The sequence below is a fragment of the Pogona vitticeps genome, chromosome 4, assembly GCF_051106095.1.
Source record: "Pogona vitticeps strain Pit_001003342236 chromosome 4, PviZW2.1, whole genome shotgun sequence".
Taxonomy (NCBI): Eukaryota; Metazoa; Chordata; class Lepidosauria; order Squamata; family Agamidae; genus Pogona; species Pogona vitticeps.
The window spans coordinates 192,037,753-192,061,756 of record NC_135786.1 but is presented as its reverse complement, the minus strand read 5'-3'; the positions used below and the strand labels follow the sequence as shown (position 1 = coordinate 192,061,756).

Here is a 24,004-nt window from a genome sequence, read left to right as displayed (position 1 = left end):
ATCATAATTTCTTTACCCAGTAATTTTAATACTTCAGCTACAGTTTAGTGCAGTATGTTGAATTCTTAAGCCCAGTGGTTTAAGTGGAATTAAAGCTGCAATCCTATACAAACATATAGGAGCATATACGTTTTTATATGCTGTATGGGAGCGGGCTCTGTTGAACACAACGAGGCTGACTCCTGAGAAATGTATGTACAACTGCACTATAAGGAAGCATAGCTCGAGCTGTGCCCCTTTGTGCCATTACAATTCACCTTTACTTTCTGAAGTAATTAAGCAGGTACAACATGCATAAAATTCTGTTGTTCGGCCTTGTATAGTTCAAGGGTTTTACAATATACAGTTGATCAAGCAATATTATAAGCTTTTAACACCTAATTTGATAATGCTAATAAAAAGGCAAAATAGTTAATGGTAGATCTTAACCTTACTGCTGTCCCAGACTGACAGCTGAAAGTGAAATCTGTTTCCTTTGATACCTACTAATTTACATACCCTTCATTCTCACAGTGCAGAATGATAATTTGCCAGATGACCAACATAAGATCTGAAGTGCTTCAGTGGTTTATCGCTCCATTAGCTGTTGTGGTCTATACAGCAATTTCTGGATTGCAGGGCAGATGGGAGGAGCTGATTCTTGCTGCATTTGCCATCATTGTCACAGCTGCACATATTCACTATGGATTTTGTGTGGTAAAATACAAGATTTTTATAATCAGTAGTAAATGTAAACATTCTAAAACCACGGCTGTCACAAAAAAAATCAGATGAGTTTTCATTTAACTCAGAGTTGTTAGGAAGTAATAATAATTATTCTGGGAATCTGTAATTTCCTGTTATTTTACAAATGTTGATAATAGCATGTTTTCAGAACCTTCTACGAGTATTATTAGAACTAATGTGAAACTTATTTCAGATGTTTGAGAAATATTTTCATGAATTTTAATACCCGTATGAGATAGACACAGGATGTTTGTGTATATATACACACCATATACACCACATACATTTGCTTCAAATGGACACTACATTCTGTGTATTCAAACTTTTCAGCCATTTCTGTGAATCTAGTTCAGTGGGGAAAATTTTTTTTCATTGAATGCTGCAAAGAAGTGCATATTCAGAAGAGGCTAAAAATACTACAGAGAATTAAAAATGCTTTCAGCTCTAACTCATCAGTCTTAATCTTCACTGATCAGTTTTATGTAACCATATACATGTGCCATGAATGTCCCCAATCTTTTTTCAAAAGACAGCTAGTGTACTAAAATACAAAATTACACTAAAAACAAGAGTATGTGCTTTGTATAGTGGGTGGCCAGGTATTAAGGACATGCCTGGTTTTTCTTAGTGTAATGTACCTTGGGAGAGACTGTGATTTCTCGGTAATTTTTCATCGTAATGAGCATGTTTAATTTTTCACATGGGGAAGGCATTAACGGTGTAGTTTCCCACATGTCCCAGGAAGTATCAATGATTTTTGAATACTTAAATACTATTTTGAAACAGCAAACACTTTCTAACAGAGAAGAGATAATCTGGCAGATGTTCCCTTAGGTCAGCTACTATACCCATAATGGCTAGCCCAAGATATTTTGCCACCTGAGGCAAAGCAGCAAGCGAGAACTCCATGCACCCAGGTCAAGATGCACATTACCCAAATCTAAACAAATTGAGGAGAGGAGGAAGTTCCTCAGGCCCCTCTCTTCCCATCTCTGGTAGTGAAAAAATACAATTAACAATTCACCACTCTTTGGCGATTTCAACCTTTGCTGCTTGAAGCAGTCCCCTCTGTGAGCCTCAAGAAAGGGCTGTCCTTGATATTCATGGCACAGGAACAGCCCCTGCTATTCGCACATATTAAGATTAGATAGTGCTTGATTACCCATTGTATTCCCTAGAGAAAATATATTTTAACAATAGATAAACATTATAGAGTAAATTAGTGATAGTGTACCCACCAGTTTATTAAAATAAGAGTCTGATCCACTGTCCTTTTGAAACTGGCCCTAAGAGATAGCATATAGGAAAGGCATTTATTTATTATTTCCATTTGCATGGAAAAGATTCTTTCAACAGAAAAATGATCATTTCTATAAATGACATAAAAATGGTCATAGCAATGTATATCAGTAACACAATTATCAAAAGAGATTTATCTGGGTCAAATGTAATGCTTGTATAGATAGGAGAAACTAGCTTCCTTAAACCTTGTTTACCAATTTTAGCTCATTAGCATACCACAAGAATGACAGTCGAGACACTAGATTTTATCTAATTGCTCTAATTTTGTCTGATAGATATATATATATCATGTTCCCTATTTGTGTGTGTGTGTTATAGGTGAAACAACTGAGCAAACATTTCAACATCTACATCTTTTCCTTGAAGAAGTAATTGCAAAAATGAATGCTCACGATACTTGGTACTGCTATATTATGGAAGTGTAGAAATATGGAGCAAAAATCTCTTTAATGAGAAAAAGAGTGCTCAAAGTGAAGCAACTTCCATATTAGTTCTAATTAAAAGTATCTAAAATGTGTTTCCCATTCCATTCTGAAGTCCTGTTTTCAAATGCTAGTTGACAAACATTGTATTGACCTTTATTGACTCATAAATACAGGCCCAATGAGGTTAGTCAACATAAATTCAGGAAGTCTTTTGTTAATAGGTTCAGAAGTAACTCAGCCAGCTTGGTAATTTATGCAGAGAAAATCCAGAGGATGAAAAAGGTAGCTGCAAGACTGAGAACTGTGGCTGGAATCACTGAGAGAAAGAGCTAAAATATTCCCACAGGTTGTACAGGAAATCTTCTGCCAAAAGTGCATTGGATGCCTTCAAAAAAGCAAAACAAGTTCAAAACTGAGAACTAAGTAGCCTTTTTGTTGTGTCCTCATGATGGAGTTTTGACCAGAAGGGAAACTCTGAGCTAAATCTCATTAAAACTGTATTCCATTGTGAGGGCCAACTGAGTGTTTATTAAACCCTGTATCTTTCCAGAGGGTGCCGTCCTCTGGGTAAATGTGGTAGAGGTGATGGAACAAAAAGGACAAGTGAAACTGGGTTTTAATTTTGGATTTGGGTAAGTTTATAGCAGTTCCCTGAAACAACTGACCAAGCAGAGTATATTAATTGCTAGGCGATATATTGTACAGTATTACTCAGCGTTATTATATATAAACAAGATTGAAATAAAATGTATTTGTTTTAATTAAGAAATAAATCGTGTTGCCTCCTTCAAACTATAATCCTGTTACTTTATTGTTAATGGTATGCTGGGGCAGGGTAGACTGTATGTGCCCCCCCAGTACCCCAGGTTACCCAACCTTTTAAATACTTTTGTTCAAGTATTGGGGCCTATGGGGATGGTTGGGGCAATTTTGCCATGGGGGGGGGAACAGCACACCTGTTGCCTCATAACTTTTGGCCGATAAACATACGAGAGAGCTTTTTTTTCAGCTTTTAAAATTGTTAAAAACATCCTAACAGTGTTTAAAATCTTTAAGGTGCATAACCCCTTAATTAAAATAAAAAGAGATGTATGAGGTTGGCCACCCTATGCTAGGGAAAATAAGATACCGTTGCTAACATATGGTGCCCCTGTTAAATTCCTTATAAGATGGGGTTGGGGAGCCAGGTGTTCTGTATTTGATGTCTTTGATTGAATAAACTTACAGTTAAGGGAGGGCCACACAAAATGTTGTCAGGTGTAGCAGTTGCCCACCTATGAGTTATTATCTTCCCCTCTACGTAGTATTTTAAATAAAAGGGCAAAATGACCATATAAAGCAAATATGTAAATTTGATACATATTCACACTGCTTAAAATGACAAAAATTGCATATAGTGTGGTATAGTCTTCAATTATTTATGTTTTTTATCAATATGGGGAAGATACGATAAATTAGTAAATTATTTTGTTTCTATTATAATGTGTTATATATTTTCTTAACGAATACTATCTAAAGCAAACACCACAAGATTAGCAGGAATGACCTTGTATAAAATACTAACAGAAGTGCCCAGCTTTGTGCAGTTTAGAAACCCCTTATCTCCCACTCCCATCTTGTGCCACTGATGGTGTCTTCCTCATCCACCTAACAGGTACTGTCACACATAAAAGAAATAATATTTTCCCCCTTTCACTTTACACAACCAGGCACTCTTTCACTTGGCTTCATCTACGCGCATCTGACCTGGCTTCTTTCTCCCTGCTCTTTTTTTTGTCCCCTTCACTACCACCCTGGTAAAGAAGGTATACCATGCCTTCTTTCCTGCTGGTCTGTTCAACTTTGTGCTCATTCAGCCTATCCTCCTAATCAGTCAATCCTTTCCCTCATCACACATACATCTTTCTCTCTCATATCTTTTTAGTGTTCAGATGTTGTGCAGAGATCAGACCAACATGTTGCTTTCTCAACTGTGCTTCTGGCTTGTATGATGCTACTTACAGGCCCTCTGCAAAAATTAAAAATTTTCAGATCTGACTGAAGCTTTTTCTCCAGTTGGGAATAGAAGATAGGTCACCTAGTGACTGAAGATGGTATTTGGGGCTATAACAAATGAGAGGCCCTAAGGGTAGTCAAGTCTGACATCTCCTAATGAAAATAGGATATTTTCAGCTGAAGCTACCCCCAACAGGTAACTATCCATACTTTATTTAAACATCTCCAGTCAAGAGGAATCCATCACTTTGAGTTAGTTCACTCTTTGTCCAACGGCACCTGCTGTCAGGAAATACTCCTTAATATCTTCTCTGAGTCAGTTTGTTTGGATTTTAAGATAGCTATCATGTCATTTCTGTCTTCTCCATGGTAAACACTCCCAAGTCCCGTAACTGAGTGGGCATACCCAGTGACGTCAACCATTCCTCAGAGAGCTTGGCTCACAGACTCTTCTCGTCTTGCATGCCTCCTTGGGAGACATTCCAGTATCCTCCTTAAATGATCACACCAAGAACTGGACACAGTGGAGTCTTCTCTTTCGAGTTTTTGTATTTCCTCATCTACATATTGATCTGAACACTACACTTCTGTCAAGGCAGCTTAGTATTATTTGTATTACTTTTATTTATTTTTTTGCTCCAGCATAAAACTACAGGTCCACATTTAGCTAGCAGTCTACCAGACACCTACATTCCTTTCACACATACTATTACTGAGCCAGATATCTTGTATAGCATCTCTTCTCCGCTCTTGGCTAATTTGCCAGTCAGGACCATTCCTGACAAAGGTGGAACTTGCCAGTGTCATCCACAGCATAATTAACTCCAGATAAAACTACTGTAATATGCTTTTCCATGCAGCTGCTGCCAACCATTTAGAAATGACAACTGGTCCAAAATGCAGCAGGTAGACTGCTGATGTGAACAAGGTGTTTTGAGCATGTTGCACCTGTAGCATTGGCTTCTGATTTGTTTCCAAGTTCGGTTAAAGGAGCAGTGGTTAAACTCTGAATATTTTTGGACCTAAGTAACCTAAGGACCATCCTTCACATGTTCCTCATCATGTGTTCTGACTATCTTCTGGGGCACAACTTTAGATCTTCTGACATCAGAAAACAGTATTTACATTAGAAACAATCAGTATACAATACTAGGCTTTTCTAACCCGATTAATTCCTTCCCACATCATATAATCTTATATACATTTCTCAGAAGCCCACTTTTAACACAGATTGACTACCAAAGGTGCAGAATTCAGGCTGTCTTAGACGACGTTGTTAAAACAATGGGCCTTTGTGCTGGGCTTAATGCAAAAGTGTGAACAGTGCAATTGTAACATTTTGGCACAAATACACATTATACTGTTTGATCCTGCTACAGAGGTTCCTTGATGCACAAACAGGATCTGTTATACACAAAGTTTTCTCTGTCTGTAAGGCTGACCTTATTTTCTGACTACCTTCAAAGGCTGATCTGTCACTATTGCATGCTTGTCATTCACCTGCAACTGTGGAACTTTGGACTAGATACAGTTTCTTAGGCTCTTCTATCTCTCCATTTTCACAGAAGATTTAGTGCTGTACAAGATAAATTTCCATTTACTAATACCTGTTGTATCCCAAAATGTGTTTGAAGGAAGGAAATATCTTGTGTGCACCAATTAAGAAACTTTTGATTATAAGCTTCTTGACTTACAACTCAATTATCCCAAAATCCAAGACACAAAACTCAATTGAAGGTCTACTGAGCAAGACAGGTTGTAACATATACTTTTTTTTATTAAATATGTAAAAAGATAAACGCAAGTCAGTTATTCACATATTCAGAGACCAAAAAAAGTCTATTCTATCATGCGACAATTGGTGGGTAACTCAAAATGATTGATACATCTGAATAAGACTTTTTGCATCTATATGTCATTACTTACCTATTTATAATTAACAATACATATGTTTACATTCCTTTGAGTTTACATTTAATATATAACCAAAGCCTTATGGTGTGCTATTTAGTAAAAGTAATTACAAATGCATATTAAAAACGTAACGGAATAACAGGGTTACTCACCACGGGAAGGGCAGGCAGGGAGTCCTCTTTCCCTTTCCAGAGTCCCTCACTCCCCTCAGCACCACTGAGCAGATCAGGCTCCCTACTGGATGGGTTGGATCTAGGATCTGCCCTCTGCTAGCAGAAGGCCTCTGCTTGTAAGAGGTCCCTTGGCCCAATGTGGAGCAAACTTTCCCCTCCCCCATCCTCTTCAGGAGATAGTTGGAACAACTTTTATAGAAAGGAAGGGTCAGGTTAAGTCCATCTGATGGCTCTGATGTGCGTACCTAAATCTGGATCCAGCCTATGTGTGTGCATGCACATGCGTGTGCACTTGTGTGTGTATCCCTTCTGCCTTCTAGGCCAGCCACTTCCTGTCTTCAAACAACAACAAAAAGATGATGGAAGGAAATTGCTCCACAAAGCAGTTACACAAAAGGGGAGGAGCAAATACACACGTCCCCCTCCTTCACACACATAAATCTAAGTGACAGGACTAAGGGGCAAAGATGCTTTGATTGGAACTATATAGGAATAAAGAAGCCTGGAAAGCGCTTCAAAAGGAAGTGATCTGAAAATTTGTTCAAGAGTATAAAAGGAAACAAAGATACAACTGCATTGGTGGTGATGAAGAGGTGTTTAAAAGCTGGTTCAGAAATCCTGCAGCCAGCATAACCAGTATCAGGATAGGGTAACCACTATCAATAATAATCATGAGGAAGTGTATTGTTCAGTTTGCAACACATGAAACAGCCATTGAAGAAGACATTGTCCTCATTTTCTGGGGTGTCTGTTGCACAGCTGGTCATGTAGCGGTTGTGCAACCTACCATTTGATGGACAGCCCAGGAAATGCAGAAAACCACTTGTGCAACTGCCATTCAGCTTATGTGAAACTGAACAGGGTACCGTCCAGGGACATTTAAAAACAGACTATGTATAACTTCTCTCTCTCTTTCTTTCTGCTAGATCATGACAATATACTATATCTTCCTGAAAGCAATCCTGCTCTTTAATTGTTTTATGTATAAAGCCTTTAGGTGAAACCAAATCACTTTAGCTAACAACAGAAATGACTAGCAAAGGGGGCACTTCAATTTTCATACGGACACGATGGTATAAATGAGGCAAACAATATAAACTCTCCCAACCTGAACACATTGGCTACCATTCTGTTAAGCTAAGGTAATGCAAACGTCTGTCAAAATGCTTAAAAGTACTGTACATGCTGCCTGAGTTGTGCCTAAGAGTTAAACAGCTGCAAGAGACTTCTGTAGAAACAATTCTTGAAAGATGCAGGAGGTCTTTGCATAAATACATAAATTAACGTAATCCCCCTTGATCAAAAAAGCAATGCAACTAAGTTCAGAATGCTACATGGAGATCTTAGCTAATTATAGCCAATGGACTGATTTTATTAAATTTTGTTATTGTCAATTCCTAGTCAATAATAAATTGACGAGTGAACCTGAAAGACTGAAAAACGGGGAATAAAAAAGAAAACTAAAATTAGACTAGAAAAATGTGCAATTTAAGAAATAAGGAATGTTTTAATACATGATTTTCTATATTTCTATAATAAAATGCCATTATCTAAACAGAAGTTTAAGAAGAACAGCAATATTTAAACACATGGCAATGAGTATTAACCATTTGTTTATGCATCTTGTCAGTTCATTCAGTAGTCACAGACAGGCAAAAGAACCACTCTGTCATGTGCCTGCATCCTTGCCTCCTGAACTGTGCCTAAAAACTGGCATTATTTGTCTAGAAAACAGGTGCTTAACTGAACAGTTACATTGCAAATATGATTCTAAGAGAATAAATTACACATGATTGTACTAATAAATATTTTGGCCTCCCCAATCCTAACAAAAAATAAAAATATCACCCTCCAAAGACATAACAAAAAAGGAAGGAGTTGATCTCATAATCCCCATTTCTAGTTGAAATCAAAGAACATTTGCAACTACAGATGAAGTGGCAAAGACTTTTATAAATGTTTAAATTGATGGGCATTGATTTTGGAAAGAAGCAAAGAAAATATCACAAAGCTCTCACTGTAAGAAGCAGACAGGCATGTATGTACCTTCCAGAAATAAAAATACACTGCACAGCTTTCTAACATGCTTTCGTGTATAACTTCAGAAGAAATACAGTACATGTTTTGTTACTGCTGTCATTTTAATGAGGAAAGGGTTCCTTGCTTTCTGCGCTACAATAAAAGATAGCAATCAGAAAAATTTGAGTATGTTTTCAGTTGTTTCACCTCCTTCACTCTGATCAAATTTGTATGCAAAGTGAACCAAATTATCAAAAATCAGAAGCTCTAACAGAGTAGTACTTTTGTCATATGAGATGCCCGTATAAATAGTTTTGCACAAATTACAAATGTTATCATACTTAAGACAAAAGAAAAAATAAATATATATTAATATATATATTTTTTAAAAAAAGTTGAACAAATCTCAAACAGCCAAATGGTGAAGTTGTGGTGGTAGCAACTGGAACCAAAGCCTGGAGATCTCGGCAGGTGCATACCTTGACAGAGGACTTCTGCAAACACGTCTCGGCAAAGGATGGGCACAGAATGCAGCGGCTGGCTGACACTCACTATGATACACTTATGTTAATGGCAGATTGAGAGTGATTGGTTTCAAGTCTGAGGCCACACATGTTCCATTCTTCAGAAGAAAGTTCCCACATAAAATTAAAAGTAGCAAATGTGCCGGATAATCAGTACTCTTCCTGCTGCTGGGGCTGTTCGTGAACTTGTTCCTCGCCTTCAGGCTCTTCTGTGTGGCTTTCCTGCATATTTAAGGTAAGAAAGATAACAATACAACAATATAATTTAGTGTGGGATAGGATGTATGGGGGAGCTGGACAGGCAATAACGAGATACTGTGAAGTCTTCAGTGAAATTCTTTTTCTTCCTGTTGAGAACACATGTTAATGGAATTGTTTATTGAACACTTCTGATCTTTTCCTAGCATAGTACAGTGGTTAAAACTAGGGCTTTTGAACAAGCTCCCACATGATTCTGAATTTTTTTTTAAATGGAGACACAGAATTTGCATGTGAAGAGGAATGTAAAGACAAGATCCTGAAAACATGAGTAAAAGCACCAAGGGAGTGGAATCTCAAAGGCAGACATTGGGCAATCAAGCAATGCTCACTGCCTTTGCCCAGCATCCTGCAATAGGAGACATTGAAACTGCTGTCTGTATGACATCAGCCAGTTTGTCTGCCTGGCTAATGAGAGACTGACTGTGTTCGCACTTCCCTCTTACTCAAAACAAGCTTTGTGATGTCATCTTGAAACAAAATTTGACAGGCAATGTAGTATCGCACCCTTACTCTCAGAATGGCTCAATCATGTAAGGTCAGCTATTTTTTTTAAAAATGGCACAAGGGCCAGCTAAGAAAGCATAGGGAAACTGAAGGAAAGACACTGGGGAATATTTCAGAGTATGAAATATTGTATGGTGTCTCAAATTTGTGGGTATAAAAATCCAGCTCCCCACTGAAAGAGAGAACACAGAGAGATGCCTTGTTGCAAGGTTTCACACAGGAATGGCTTCCACCCTGGCCTAGAGATTGGTCCTAGGGCCTTTTGTATGCACGACAATGGGCTCTAACACCAAACTATAACCTTTTCCTAATTCAGACCAATGGAATTAAAAAGGATTTTTCCCTAAAAGTTCTGAAATAACTGCATATAACTTTAAGTCCCATAAAAACAAGGATAACAAATAAGATTTTGCCCACTGATGCTTTTTTAAAAATTTGTACTGTAAAAGTCATTCTGGACACCAGTTCTGGGAGAAAGGGTGCATATTAAATAAATACACACTGTACATACATATCTACCTACATATTTGCATTGCCATGATACATTTGCAAAATTTCAGAAACACTGAGAGCAGGATCCAGACTTCTAAAAATTCAGAGCAATACTTGTGTATTGCCATCTACTATAAGATTAAAGTAAGACCACAAATCTACTACTATTTCACATGGCTTTTTTGAAAAAAATTTTAAAAAGAGTTTGAGCAACAAAAAGTATCAGAACATTCTCTATCAAAAGCATGCACACTTATTTTTCATCCAGTGTATGAGAGTATAGTGAAATTAAAACTTTTCAGAACTTCTACATATCTATAGGTTGAAATAAATAAAGTAAGACAATGGGTTTGTTTGGCAACAATGACAATCTTGGGAGAAGTTGCAGAAGGGCACCACACCACTTATCCACTGTTTTCTTTTGCCCCTGCTATGGTCCTTCCCTCCTCCCACACCTTATTTCTACAGGGCTACTATGCTGCATCTCAGAAATATCAAACCACAAGATTTCTAGGTATAGTGCTGTAAACACCACAGTGCCATGGTTGCCAAGATTATCATTAATAATAACCATCTATGCTACTGGCAAGCACACCGAAATTACCAAAATGCTGCAGGTGTCATTTCTCTCAGCAATATGTTACTGACCCCAGAATTCTGTTATGTCTCAGACCTAACACAAGAATACAGAATGCACCCCCAATTCTTTGTGTGCTACAAAAAGCAAACCTTCAAGACAACTGTGCAATTACAATTTGATCACTTAAGGCATCTCTAAACTATGACCAAGGAATGAATTTTTAGATAACTACAAAAATGAGTGATATCCTGCAAAATGTAATCAATAACACATACAGTATCACTGAAAAAAATATTAAATTCTATTTTCAAAGCTGTAAAATATCTGATACTTTTTGTTGAAAAAATCTATTTGGCATGATACAGTCTGCTATCATATGCATACACACACACACACACACACACACACACACACACACACACACACACACACACACACACACACACACACTAACTAACTAACTAACTAACTAACTAACTAACTAACTAACTAACTAACAGATACAGGTTAATAAAAGGCAAATGATTGACCTGGACTTACATGTTCTTCTGAAGCATACAGAACTTCCATTAGTCGCTGCACAAGGTCATTGTTTTCCTGCCCATGTTCTTGACAGAGAAGCTCAATCTCCCTTAATTTCCCAAAATAGAAATCCCTTTCCTTCTCCACACCTTCAAGTGCAAGTTTTAATGAATGTACCTGTAAAAACACAGCATTTTTAAATGTTAGATAATTTTATGCTAAAGAACTGACCATCTGCTAAGTGCTAGACAGACTGAGCGCTCCCAGTCTGTTAGTAAGAACATGAACAAATCTATACTTCCATTTGGGTTGTTTTTTCCTTCTTGGAATTTCCTCGTAAGGGGCTACTAGCACCCTCAAACATAATCTAAGACAGGAATTAACAATGTAGTTTTAAGCTATAGACACGCAATAGTAAAAATGTCCAGTCACAAAAAATGCTCCAGGACCTTCAACCACCGCTGCAAAAAAGTTATAATTAACAAAGAGAGATAACAGAACATTCTATTGAATCAGTGAAGAAGAGGAAAAAACACAGAAAAAAGATCAGAATCCTGCATTTGAAACTGGTTTCCTAGGGTTCTCAGTGCAGCCTTATGGAACATGTTAATACTGTAATTTCTCTAAATGAATTCTTTTCCACCGACAAGCACATCTAAGGATTTTATCTACATAAAATAGGATAATCTCTCGAGAGGTTAGTGCATATGAATCCTGCTAGCGGGCAAGAGATGGACAATTAGGGCAAAGGCAAACAAGAAGCCCACACAATGGGTTAGCATATCTGGCTGCCGGATCATGTTCCACAGCAGCAGTGTTACTTTAGTTGAGGACAGTTGGGCTTCAGTGCAGGAGTAGGTCAGTTGTGAGTGTCTAAGGCCCAGGTTTCTTCCCCCAACACACCACAGGTTGCATCCCTCCGCATGGAAACAAACCTCCCCTCTCCCAAATCAAATTGGGAAGTGGCAAAAGAGGCAAACAAAATAATGATACTGCTCTGATGTTAAATTTACAAAGCCCACAGGCAATTTTATCTATAGACTATATAAAGTTGAGGATGCTTGCTTGCTTCAACTATACTTTAAGTGGCAGCAAAACAGAAAGCAAAGAAAGCTCTCTCAGTTCAGTGCTATTTAGAGTAAGTCTGGGACAGGAAACAACATCACTTCCTAAATTAAACAGGAAGGAGCCAGAAATTTCCTTGATAGGTGACCTGAGCACGGATTTATTATTTATACAAAGCATCCTACTGAACTTGAGAAGTTATAAGTGCAAAAGAATTACCCCTGTATCTTCTATACTTAAATAACCTCCTTCAGTAGTTACTTTACATTCAATTCAATACAAAACACTCTATTAAAACAGATTAGAAGTACTTGCTTGTTGTTGCTATTGTTGTTTTGTCTTGCATACCAACCCATAGTGACATACTACTCTCTGGACAGTTTACAACATAATTATGCAAACAACAACTTGCCCCCCAGCATGCCTGGTACTCATTTTAGCAGCCTCAGAAGGATGGAAAGTTGAGTCAACCTTGAGCCGACTACCTGAACCTGTTGAGATCGAACTCAGGCTGTGAGCAGAGGCTTGGTTGCAGTACTGCAATCAAACCCCAACATTACAGGGCTCTTGTTATTAGATTAGATTTCTATTCCTCTTCTCTTTCTCTTGCTATATTGTTTTAACATAATGTCAAATGAAATCAAAATGGAATCAAAATACTTGGAATCAAAATGCACACTGTCATGAAAATAGCTAAAATCCTACTGAGTTATTATACTGACATTGATGCCAAAGCATAACTTTTGGAGGCAAACTACTACAAGTTAAGAAATCACCACTGATAGTATTCATTGTGTAATGAGTTGCACAACACAGTGTGCAACACTTAATAGTAACAGTGTCTTTAAACTTGAAGCAATTCACTCCCAAATGTTACTCTATCAGTGTTAATACCTGCATAGCTAAGCAAGAGAATCTGGAGTAATGAGTATAGTGCCAACTTAAAATTAACATATCGTCATGTCAAAAGTATCTATGGACTGCAGCAACTTCATTTCATCAAAAGGGTTATGCCATGACAAATAAGTTGATTTTAAAGAATTCTATAAGTCTCTACTGCTTCACATTCAAGAGTGATTATTTTAATTAGTTTTATTTCTAGTTCAGTTACCATTTTTGTGGTGTAATAGTACACATATAGGACCTGGCAAAGGCTTATGTTATTGCTCCACTATGCTGTGGGGCACAAGCAACATCTGATGGGGAAGAGAGAGATCGAGATCTTGGCTGTACATATGGTCTACATGCTCTGCATGCATATAAACTATTAGAACCAAAGAAGCAGCATAAAATCATATGGATATCTGAAAATGCACACTGCCTTCACACTATGTCTTGGCATCCTCAGAGATGTCATTGAATGACAGTAAAGTTTCACCAATAGGCATATTACCTGTTCACTTAGCTGTATAACTTGTGTCTCCAAATCTTTATCAGATTTAGATGCTGAGGTGCTTGGTGGGGTTTTTTTTGCTGATGATGGACGAGATGGAGTAGAGCCTGGTTTTGAAGCAGGACTAGATTTTGCAGCACCTAAAAAGTATTTTTAAAAGGAAATGAGAAAACCTAACAGACTCAAATCTGTTGTCTTTACAATGAGGATAAAACAGGCTATTAAATGGCAATGCTAATTTCAATTATAAAAAGTTCACAATCCTATGTCAAATGGAAAGGTTCAACATTCATTTTCATTCCACTGCTTCGTCAAAACTATAATTGTTCCATTTAAAATATTACATTAAAACCTTAAATTCAATATATAATTACTGCATACTCAAGGACAACACTGTAAAACAAGCTTCCTCTCTGTATACATATTTATTTATTATCATCAGAGGGAGTGAATTGATATAAGCCACTTCAGAAAACATTTTTTTGAATGCAGCTGAATCCAATAAGAATGCTAATTTGAAACAAAATGTAACAAGATATGTAAAAATGTTATTTCTAGTACAATCTAACCGAAGCAAAGGACAGTCACTCAAGCATCTACCCTAAGGCCAATATTTCAAGCAGAAGAATATTAAATCTATCTACAAAGTATTTGCCCACATATAATATATTTGCTCATGTGGAAGTCTGAGCAATAGCAATGGAATTCTCAAGTTCTTAGTCTGTTGTCAATAGAATATTGAAGATGGCAGTTCCCCATGACTTCCTCATTCATAACTGCCATTTATGTCAGTTGGAAAAATCCCCACAGATCCAGTAGCAAAATTGTAGCTGATGACGCGGTCATCTAAAACCTACTGCTTTAAATTGACATTCCAGTGAGGATTACGCCTGCATGAAAGTAAAACAAGCTGAAGACAGGAATCTTTGTGCCTTTCTCTTCTGCCAATGCTACCATCTTGACTAGTTTAAAGCAAGCACTAAAAGCAAAATCTAGAATGAGATAAAAAAGTTTAAAAATATTTCTTATGATAAACATTTGATGGAATACTATTGCAAAGGACTTCTCTTGATCAAGTTAAAAAGATATCCATTGGGGACAATCAAGAGTATACGGGGTGTGATCACAAGGGTTCACGGCTCACATTTCAAGGTACAATCTGTGCCCAAGCTGAACCTTCTCGATCTAGCAGCAACGGCTACGCTTTTTCGGGCAAGCTAGAGGGATTCCCCAAAAGGAGTACCCATTGCTGTTAGATCAAAGGGAGGGGTTCTTTAAGTAATCCTTTCCAGTGCAATCAGACACAATATTTTCTTGTCTGATCATACCCATTCTTAGCCCTTGTTCTGTAAAAGTCACACTATGGCTTGGGAATATGCTAACTACTAAAGGAACCAAACAACAGGACATGTACTGTAGTGTATTAGTCATACTGATCAAAAGAAGAAAAGAGACAGACAGCGTGAACTCAAAACCAATTAAGAGTATTCAAAACTAGTATCTCACTTGCATGCATTTTCAAACAAAGTATTTCAAGCTGAAATGTTTATTCAAGCCATCCATATTATACCCAATATTATTTGCTTATTTAATTTTTCATATTTGTAAAACACATTTGTCACATCCTAACTATGAACATTTTTCCTGTGGAATAATATCAGTATGGCACATAGTTATCTGAGAACACAAGTCTGTCAATGCTAAATATTTGGTATTATTAATGTAAATATTTTCACCAAAACATCACATCAACTCCATGTTACTTTCTACAAAGTAGCATTGAACCATTTCTGCCAGAGGCAGTTTTTCCTGACTCTCTGTTGTGTCAGTTAAAGCACCATCTTGAACTGCCTCAGAGTTCTCTTTCTGCTGTTGGACATAGTAAACCATCTTTGGCCCAATTCCCCCTGCTTTCTGTTGACTAAATTCTTTATTATTAGATTTTAAACATTGTAAAAAAATGCCCTTTTTCTCCACATCCGAAGCACACTTTCACCTTTCTTTGATCAAGATCTAGGGATTTTTCTCCCTTCCCCTCAAAGCTTTTATTCTTCTGTTGGTACTGCTCTGAGGGTCTGTCCCTAAAATAGTTTCTAGTTGCCTGTTTGTTTTTGTGGAAATCTCTGGGCTCTTTCTGTCTTCCCAGTTTCTACCACCCAATTTTATTTCAGAAAATCTCAGGTTTTTAATTTCAGATATAAAATCTGCTGTCTCACTTGTGCGTTGAACTGTTTTGGGCTGTTTGTCCCTGAATAAATTTCTTAGTTCACCTGGAGCAGTGAATAAAATTTTTCTAAACCTATGATGTTCTTCATATCCTCTATTGTTCCCACACGAGCTTGCTCTAGCCATTTTTCCAAATATCTGACTAGATTAGCCCCAAATTGAGCATATGATTCTTCAGGCTTTTTAATAATTGTCTAAATTTCCTTCTGAGATGTTCAGTATTTATCCCAAATGTCGAAAAAACTAGTTTCTTGAAGGCTTCGTAATCTCTGGCTTGTTCTTGTGGCATCTGGGAACAGATTTCAGCCAATTCTCCACTTATTTGTGATCTTAATATGATCATTTTCTCTTGTGTTGTAATATTAAAATCCCAGCATGCCCTGTCAAAATAAATGGGAAATGCTTCAGGATTATCTCCCTTTCTAAACTGAAGAAATTACTTCAGGTCTACTTTTATTAGATTATTTTCATTATCATTTGAATTATTGTTATTAAGATTTAGGGCTGTTATTTCTAATTGTTTCATTTTTTAATTGGTATTCCATCTCTTTTTCTCTCACGGCCATTTCTTTTTCTCTCATTTCCATTTCCATCTGTCTCTTTTCTGTCTCAGCCCTTTCTCTTATTTCTAACTGTCTGGCTTCAGCCTCTAACTATTTGGCTTCAGCCTCAACTTTGAGCTGTAATTCTTTTAATTGAAACTCCTTCTCCAATTTCCATTTCACAAAATCCTGGGAGCTTTCTCTCCCTGAGGCACCCTCCTGTTCCACTGCTATAGGAACTTCATTTCCCTCAACTTCCTGAGGTAACCCTGGTTGTGTCTCCTCGGGATCAACTTCTTCCATCACAATCTTTTTTCCTCTCTTAGAAGGCATTTATGTATTTCTTTAAACAAGTCGGTTGGGTTGTTTCTGCTGAAAGATATAGTTAAGCAAAGCCAGGCTTCAGTTTAAAGTGCTTTTTCCTGTTCCATGTTAGAGAGAAATTTCTACTTTGTAGCTTCCTGCTGACAGCCACGGATTTGCTACTTTGTTACCTTTAGGCACCTAGCCTAGCTGTTCCTTGTATGATACACTGTTTCTTTTGGCCTACGAACACCCAACTATTTCAGATTACTTTTATTTTTCTGTTTTTCAAGCCTCTGCTTGATCCAGTTCCCTCTGACCCTGGCTTCCGCTTTTGTCCCCTTCAGTTCTCCCTTCTTAGAGCCCAGGATTCAAAGCTAGCCCACTGGTCTTTCAAATCTTGAGGTAAACCTCTAACAGAAATTTTTCCCTCAGAGTCTTTCCCTATCTTAGTCCCCGATCTGCATTTAGGAGCCCCTCTACTAAGCTTTTCCCAGAAGCTCTAGAGAGTTTCCCCACTCCATCCACAAGAGACCTCCTTGATTAATAGGTATCTTTGACTCAGGACTTTACTCTTTTCTTTGGCCTTACTGGATTGTATTCGAATCCCGCTGCTGGTCACCACTTTATGTAGCAACCCTCCAGCTCCTGTGTTTGTTTTTCTTAACTCCCAGAATTGCCTTTGGGTGCTACTGCCAGTTTTCACCCTTTTATATGCTGCCACCAGAGGATTTTCCTCAATCTACCAAATTGTAATAAGGAAATCACAGCTGTCACTATTTACAAGGTTTATTTATAGGATAACAGTTCAATCATACATGGAAATCAAAGATGGACTTATTCATTCAATATATGTACTTTTGATTTGAGATATGCTTGCTTAGTTCAGTTTTAATCCCAATATTACTATATTCAACCAGTTTCGTTTATTATAATCACTTTCAATTCATTCAATTCTTAATCCCATAAACTTTCCAAGACTTGTCCTATTCCTATATCTTTCAATTCTTTATCTCTCTAACGCACCCACGGCCCTAACTGCCTAAATTGTCAATAACTTTTTCTTTCTTTCTCCTTTTTTTTTCTGGTTCCGTCCCTCCTGTCATATCATAGGCTCCCACGTCCGAGCTCTGACCTGACTGACAGGAGTGTTCTGAGCTGTCCGTCAGATACATATAATCTGCAAAAATCATTAGATAAATTGTATGATATAATTAATTTATAATTATTTCCTGCTTTAGGAATTTATCTTCATTGTCACTGGAATTTGTAGATCTGAGAGCGGCAAAATTATCCAGTATCTTCCAAAAGGCACCAATTCTATGACAAGTTAATTCTGCTTTCCAAGCCAAGTGACAGGACAGCATCAGAGTGGTCAAGAGATTAGCCCTAGAGAACTATTTATGCTACATTTTCCAAGCTGTATTATCCTTGACCTGCAATGCCTTGTTAGAACAGTTGTACTCTTAAGATGTTGCCATTCTTCATTCATGAAAGTCAATATAGTTAGTATTTCAAACATTCTATCTCCCCATTTGATTTTAACAAATCTAAATGTATTTGTATTCCTAAAATATATGGAGAAATAATATATTCAGGAAAATGCACTCACATTTCTAGAAAAAGGAAACATACACTACATTCTGTGGGGATTTAGTGTTTTGGTACCAGCTTAAGGAACTGAAAATAATAGATTGTTCTGGGGTTACCCTGCAAAACGTTTAATGAAAAAAATGGGTACCTAAATTGGTTTGTTTTAGCTACACAGGAACACCACAGTACATTTTTCACAGAACATTTCATCTTGTTAGTCACAAAATTAGAAAGTACAAATGAGGTACAGATGACATTCTAAAACCTACTCCGTTTCCCCACTGATGGACTTCACCACTGTCCACCAGGGCAAGAAAAAAAAATTGGGAAGCTTTCTGTGAAGCACCCCCATCTAATGTCCAATTCTGGTGTACTGCTGCAGTGCAGAACAGGGTTAAAACACATTGAAGTATTACAGTTATCAGTTTTATAGCCTTATTACTTTTTAGCCATATTCAGTTGCTACTAACCTGGTTTCTCCCAACATGGTTAGAGGGAAGTGCTAATTTTCCAGGATTCTTGCTCATGGGGGAAAAAAGCCTAGAAACAAGCTTCCTTTTCTACCTCTACACCACTCTCCACCCAGGGAAAACACAATGATGGGAGGGTTAGTTACTTCTCCTCTTAGGTATGCTGGAGAGCACTAGGTAAGTAGCGGCTGAATAGGGTTTTTGCTGATCTTCCCTTCATCTTTTGTGCCACTGTAATATAAATGAACAGAAACTGATGACTAGTCCTCGTATCCATCTTCAAGCAACCTTTGGAAGGGGAAGTTTTTCGTGAGTAAAGCTGGTAAGCTTGTTTTCCAAGGCTGGGAGGTTTATAATAGGCAAGAGCCCTGAATCATAAGATTTTCTGCCTATATTATGGAGTGTTACAGTCCCAAGGGAATGAAAGCCTTTAATTTTTTTTTCTGAAACCTTGAACTCATTCAATGCCCACATTACAGGTATAAAGGAAGAATTAAAAAATGCATGTTAGGCTACTGATAGACAATAGTCTATTTTGCTGCTTTCACTGCTAGCGAGCACTCCTCGCAACTAGAGTTAGGTAATTAGTAAAATCTGTATGTATTTTGGCTGAACTGCTCAATCAAAGAGCTATAAAACAGAACAGTTCTACGTTCATAAACTTTCTAGTATGTTTGAAGACAAAGCCTCATCTGCACAGTAAAATTGTTTCATATACTGTATTGAAAAATGACATGCAACACAGCCCTAATGTTTCCCAGCAGCACATTTTGCTGAGAACTAAGAGTGCACTGAGTCCCATGGAGATTATGGCCACATTTCCCTAAAGCAGTTGAAAAAATCATTGCCAGAAAGTTGCAACTGTAGGCAAGATGAGATCAGGTAGCATACCATGCAATATATCTTTCTAAGGACTGATGGGCTGTATTAAATAGAGCCCTCTTGCATAAAAATCCTCTTTTTTCTGAAGCTTGACACTTCTTCCACACTCAGGCACCTGGTACACTCAGTTAATATCCTTAGAATACTGCAGAGCTATTCTCTGAATTGCTAACAGTTTACAGGAACAATCCATGTGTTCTACCCGAGTCACAAATGATTGCACCAAAATTGATTTCCTCTACAAAATATCTGTGGTAAATATAAAAAGAATGGAGTATTGTTTTAAGCGGCAGCAAACAAACTACTACACAGGTTGTAGTTCTCATAGTTAATACCAATTTAGTACATTTCATGAGATCAGTAACTGGGTATCATGATCGGGTTTTAACATTTCACTATTCATGCTGGTGGCAATATTAAGAAATCAGAACACACCAGAAATTGGAATTTCTGCTTTTCAAAGCGATCTGAATGGTTGGTATCTTAGTGAGCTTCGCTGTGTGGAATTCCCATCAGCCTTATGTAGTAGCATAGTCACGCTGCTTGTGAAAGTGTTGCTATGGCACAAGTGGTGCTTTCCATGAAGAAAAACCCACTGTACACTGGCCAAAGGCAATGCTTTTACAAGCGACACAATCCTGTGTTATTATTCTGACAAATCTTTCCACTCAGTGGAAGCTCAGTAAGATACTGGCCAATATGTCAGAAGTAATCCTTAGGTTACTTTTAACTGAAAGGACTGCTCTTTATGTCTTACTCAAGTGGGATTTGCTTTTACTAACACTGCCAATGTACTGAGGGAAAGGTCACAGCCCAATCAGCTTATACTGTTTTAGTATACATCTAGAATTATCTGATGTCCAAGGAAGTGTAAATTGAGTGCCACTTAAAATAATTACATAATGCCTAAATTCAAAATTAAAGTAAATACATATTATAATGAAGATTATTTCCATCTTGCATGCAATTCTAACCTTTTTATCACTCTGTCTTTGGAAATCAAGATAACTCATAATCCAAAAATCCATAAACAGATTAAAATATATATTGTAAAAGATTAAAAAGTTGCAGAAAATTGAACGCAGACTTCCAAAGAATAGGAAGGAGAGACAAGAGGGCCTTCTTAAATGAACAATGCAAAGAAATAGAGGAAAATAACAGAAAAGGAAAAACCAGAGATCTGTTCAGGAAAACCAGAGATATTAAAGGAACCTTTTGTGCAAAGATGGACATGATAAAGAAGAAAAATGGGAGGGACCTAACAGAAGCAGAAGACATCAAGAAGAGGTGGCAAGAATACACAGAGGAATTATACCAGAAAGATTTGGATACCCCGGACAACCCAGATAGTGTGGTTGCAGACCTTGAGTCAGACATCCTGGACTGTGAAGTCAAGTGGGCCTAGAAAGTTTGTCTAACAACAAGGCCAGTGGAGGTGATGGCATTCCAGTTGAACTATTTAAAATCTTAAAAGATGATGCTGTTAAGGTGCTACATTCAATATGCCAGCAAGTTTGGAAAACTCAACAGTGGCCAGAGGATTGGAAAAGATCAGTCTACATCCCAATCCCAAAGAAGGGGAGTGCCAAAGAATGCTCCAAGTATCATACAATTACACTCATTTCACACACTAGCAAAGTTATGCTCAAAATCCTCCAAGGCAGGTTTCAGCAGTATGTGGACCGAGAACTCCCAGAAGTACAAGCTGGATTTCAAAGGGGCAGAGGAACTAGGGACCAAATTGCTGACATGCGCTGGATTATGGAGAAAGCCAGAGAGTTCCAGAAAAACATCTACTTCTGCTTCATTGACTATGCAAAAGCCTTTGTGTGGACCACAGCAAACTATGGCAAGTCCTAAAAGAAATGGGAGTGCCTGATCACCTTATCTATCTCCTGAGAAACCTATACGTGGGACAGGAAGCAAGAGTTAGAACTGGATATGGAACAACTGATTGGTTCAAAATTGGGAAAGGAGCTGTATATTGTCCCCCAGCTTATTTAACTTATATGCAGAAGACATCATGCGAAAGGCTGGACTGGAGGAATCCAAAATCGGAATTAAGATTGCTGGAAGAAATATCAACAACCTCCGATATGCAGATGATAGCACTCTGAAGGCAGAAAGTGAGGAGGAATTAAGGAACCTTGTAATGAGGGTGAAAGAAGAGAGCAGAAAAAATGGTCTGAAGCTCAACATCAAAAAAACTAAGATGATAGCCACTAGTCTCATCACCTCCTGGCAAATAGAAGGGGAAGAGATGGAGGCAGTGACAGATTTTACTTTCTTGGGCTCCATAATCACGGCAGATGGTGACAGCAGCCACAAAATTAAAAGATGCCTGCTTCTTGGGAGGAAAGCGATGACAAACCTAGACAGCATCTTAAAGAGCAGAGACATCACCTTGCCAACAAAAGTCTGAATAGTCGAAGCTATGGTTTTCCCTGTAGTGATGTATGGAAGTGAGAGCTGGACCATAAAGAAAGCTGACCACCAAAGAATTGATGCTTTTGAATTGTGGTGCTGGAGGAGACTCGAGAATCCCCTGGACTGCAAGGAGAACAAACCTATCAATTCTAAAGGAAATCAACCCTGAGTGCTCACTGGAAGGACAGATCCTGAAGCTGAGGCTCCAATACTTTGGTCATCTCATCAGAAGAGAATACCCCCTGGAAAAGACTCTGATGTCGGGAAAGTGTGAAGGCAAGAGGAGAAGGGGACGACAGAGGACGAGATGGTTGGACAGTGTCATCAAAGCTACAAATATGAATTTGACCAAACTCTGGGAGGTAGTGGAAGACAGGAGGGCCTGGTCCATAGCGTCATGAAGAGTCAGACATGACTAAATGACTAAACAACAACAAAAAGATTAAAACAATTTATAGCTAGATTTATAAACACTTGTCACCACCAGATCACAGTTACGAGAATATTCTGAAAAATTTACTGTAGTAAATCTTTAACCCACCCCCCCCCCACACACACACACACATCAGCAATGAAGGGGACAGGCATAGGTCTTTTGGGATGCTGCTGCAAAATTGTTAACAACTATGCAAGAGCACATCCCTGCACCATTGTTCTCCTCTGAGAACCCCAAATGTTATTCAGGTGTTCACGAGCTTACTCATATGGCTAAATGGGTGGTGCAAGTGTCAATATGCACGAATGTCCAGCTGCTAAAGGTTTCCACACAAATGAAAGCATTTTAAACCTTCATGTGCTTTCTGCCAGAGTCTACAGGGAGCTTTGTAAAGCATTGGGCTGAACAGTTAAAAAGTTCTCTTCAGACCCTTGCACCTACCATGTTTCCCCGAAAATAAGACAGGGTCTTATATTAATTTTTGGTCCAAAAAACACATTACGGCTTATTTTCAGGGGATCCTTTATTTTACAGTCATATCATCTTCCGGCTGCTGCTCAATGCTGCACAATGGTGGAGGGCGGGGTTTTACTTAACTAGGGCTTATTCTTGCGGCAGGGCTTATATTACATGCATCCTGAAAAACCATATTGGGGCTTATTTTCAGGTTAGTTCTTATTTTCGGAAAAACGGGGTAACTGCACAAAGGCCTAAGACACTGTCAGATGCCTTCCTGGAGGAGCCTTATGGCACAGTGGTTAAATTGTGTTACTGTAGTCAAGAATCTATCTGGGACCTGAGTTCAGTCCTAACAAATTCAGGCATTTGACTCAAGGTACACTCAGCCTTCCATCCTTCTGAGGCTGGTAAATTGAGTACCTAGCTTGCTGGGAGTGGGGACCCAATGTGCAGCCTGCACAATTTTGTTGTAAACTACCTAGAGAGTGTTTTAAGCATGATGGGGCAGTATATAAGCAGCACCCTTTGCTTTGCCTCCTTAGAGAGCAAGAGGTAATTTATCAGAAAGCTTGCTTTAGTTGTTTTCTTGTTCTTGCATGCCCTCTAGTTGCCATGTATAACACAGAACGTTCTTATAACCAAAGAGGCTTCACAGGTTTGGATTACACAGCCTATGTTTGATCCTTCTCCGAAAGAAACTGGAGGAGTTCCCTTGACCTGTTTCCTGCAGCTCTTCAATTAAAAAGCTGGGCATTGCCAGCTCCAGGACTG

General features: G+C 38.1%; 1 protein-coding gene and 1 pseudogene across 8 annotated transcripts in view; one reads left to right on the top strand and one right to left on the bottom strand.

Annotated features, from left to right (window-relative positions):
* The window catches only part of LOC110077652 (ethanolaminephosphotransferase 1-like), a 28,925-nt pseudogene extending 25,388 nt beyond the window's left edge, over window positions 1-3,537 (top strand). Inside the window, exons 5-6 of the transcript XR_013545013.1 lie at window positions 514-696; window positions 2,347-3,537. The product of XR_013545013.1 is annotated as an ethanolaminephosphotransferase 1-like (transcript). The remainder of the gene's footprint in view (window positions 1-513; window positions 697-2,346) is intronic.
* Window positions 3,538-6,204: 2,667 nt separating this feature from the next.
* The window catches only part of MAPRE2 (microtubule associated protein RP/EB family member 2), a 111,934-nt gene continuing 94,134 nt past the window's right edge, over window positions 6,205-24,004 (bottom strand). For 6 of the 7 annotated variants that reach the window (XM_078393732.1, XM_078393731.1, XM_020790946.3 and 3 more), the window contains 3 exons: window positions 13,896-14,035; window positions 11,456-11,614; window positions 6,205-9,300 (listed from right to left, as the gene is read on the bottom strand). In XM_078393732.1, the coding sequence (XP_078249858.1) occupies window positions 9,229-9,300; window positions 11,456-11,614; window positions 13,896-14,035 (371 nt within the window). In that variant the 3' untranslated portion in view covers window positions 6,205-9,228. The remainder of the gene's footprint in view (window positions 9,301-11,455; window positions 11,615-13,895; window positions 14,036-24,004) is intronic. The other variant, XM_020790947.3, reaches the window with a different exon arrangement.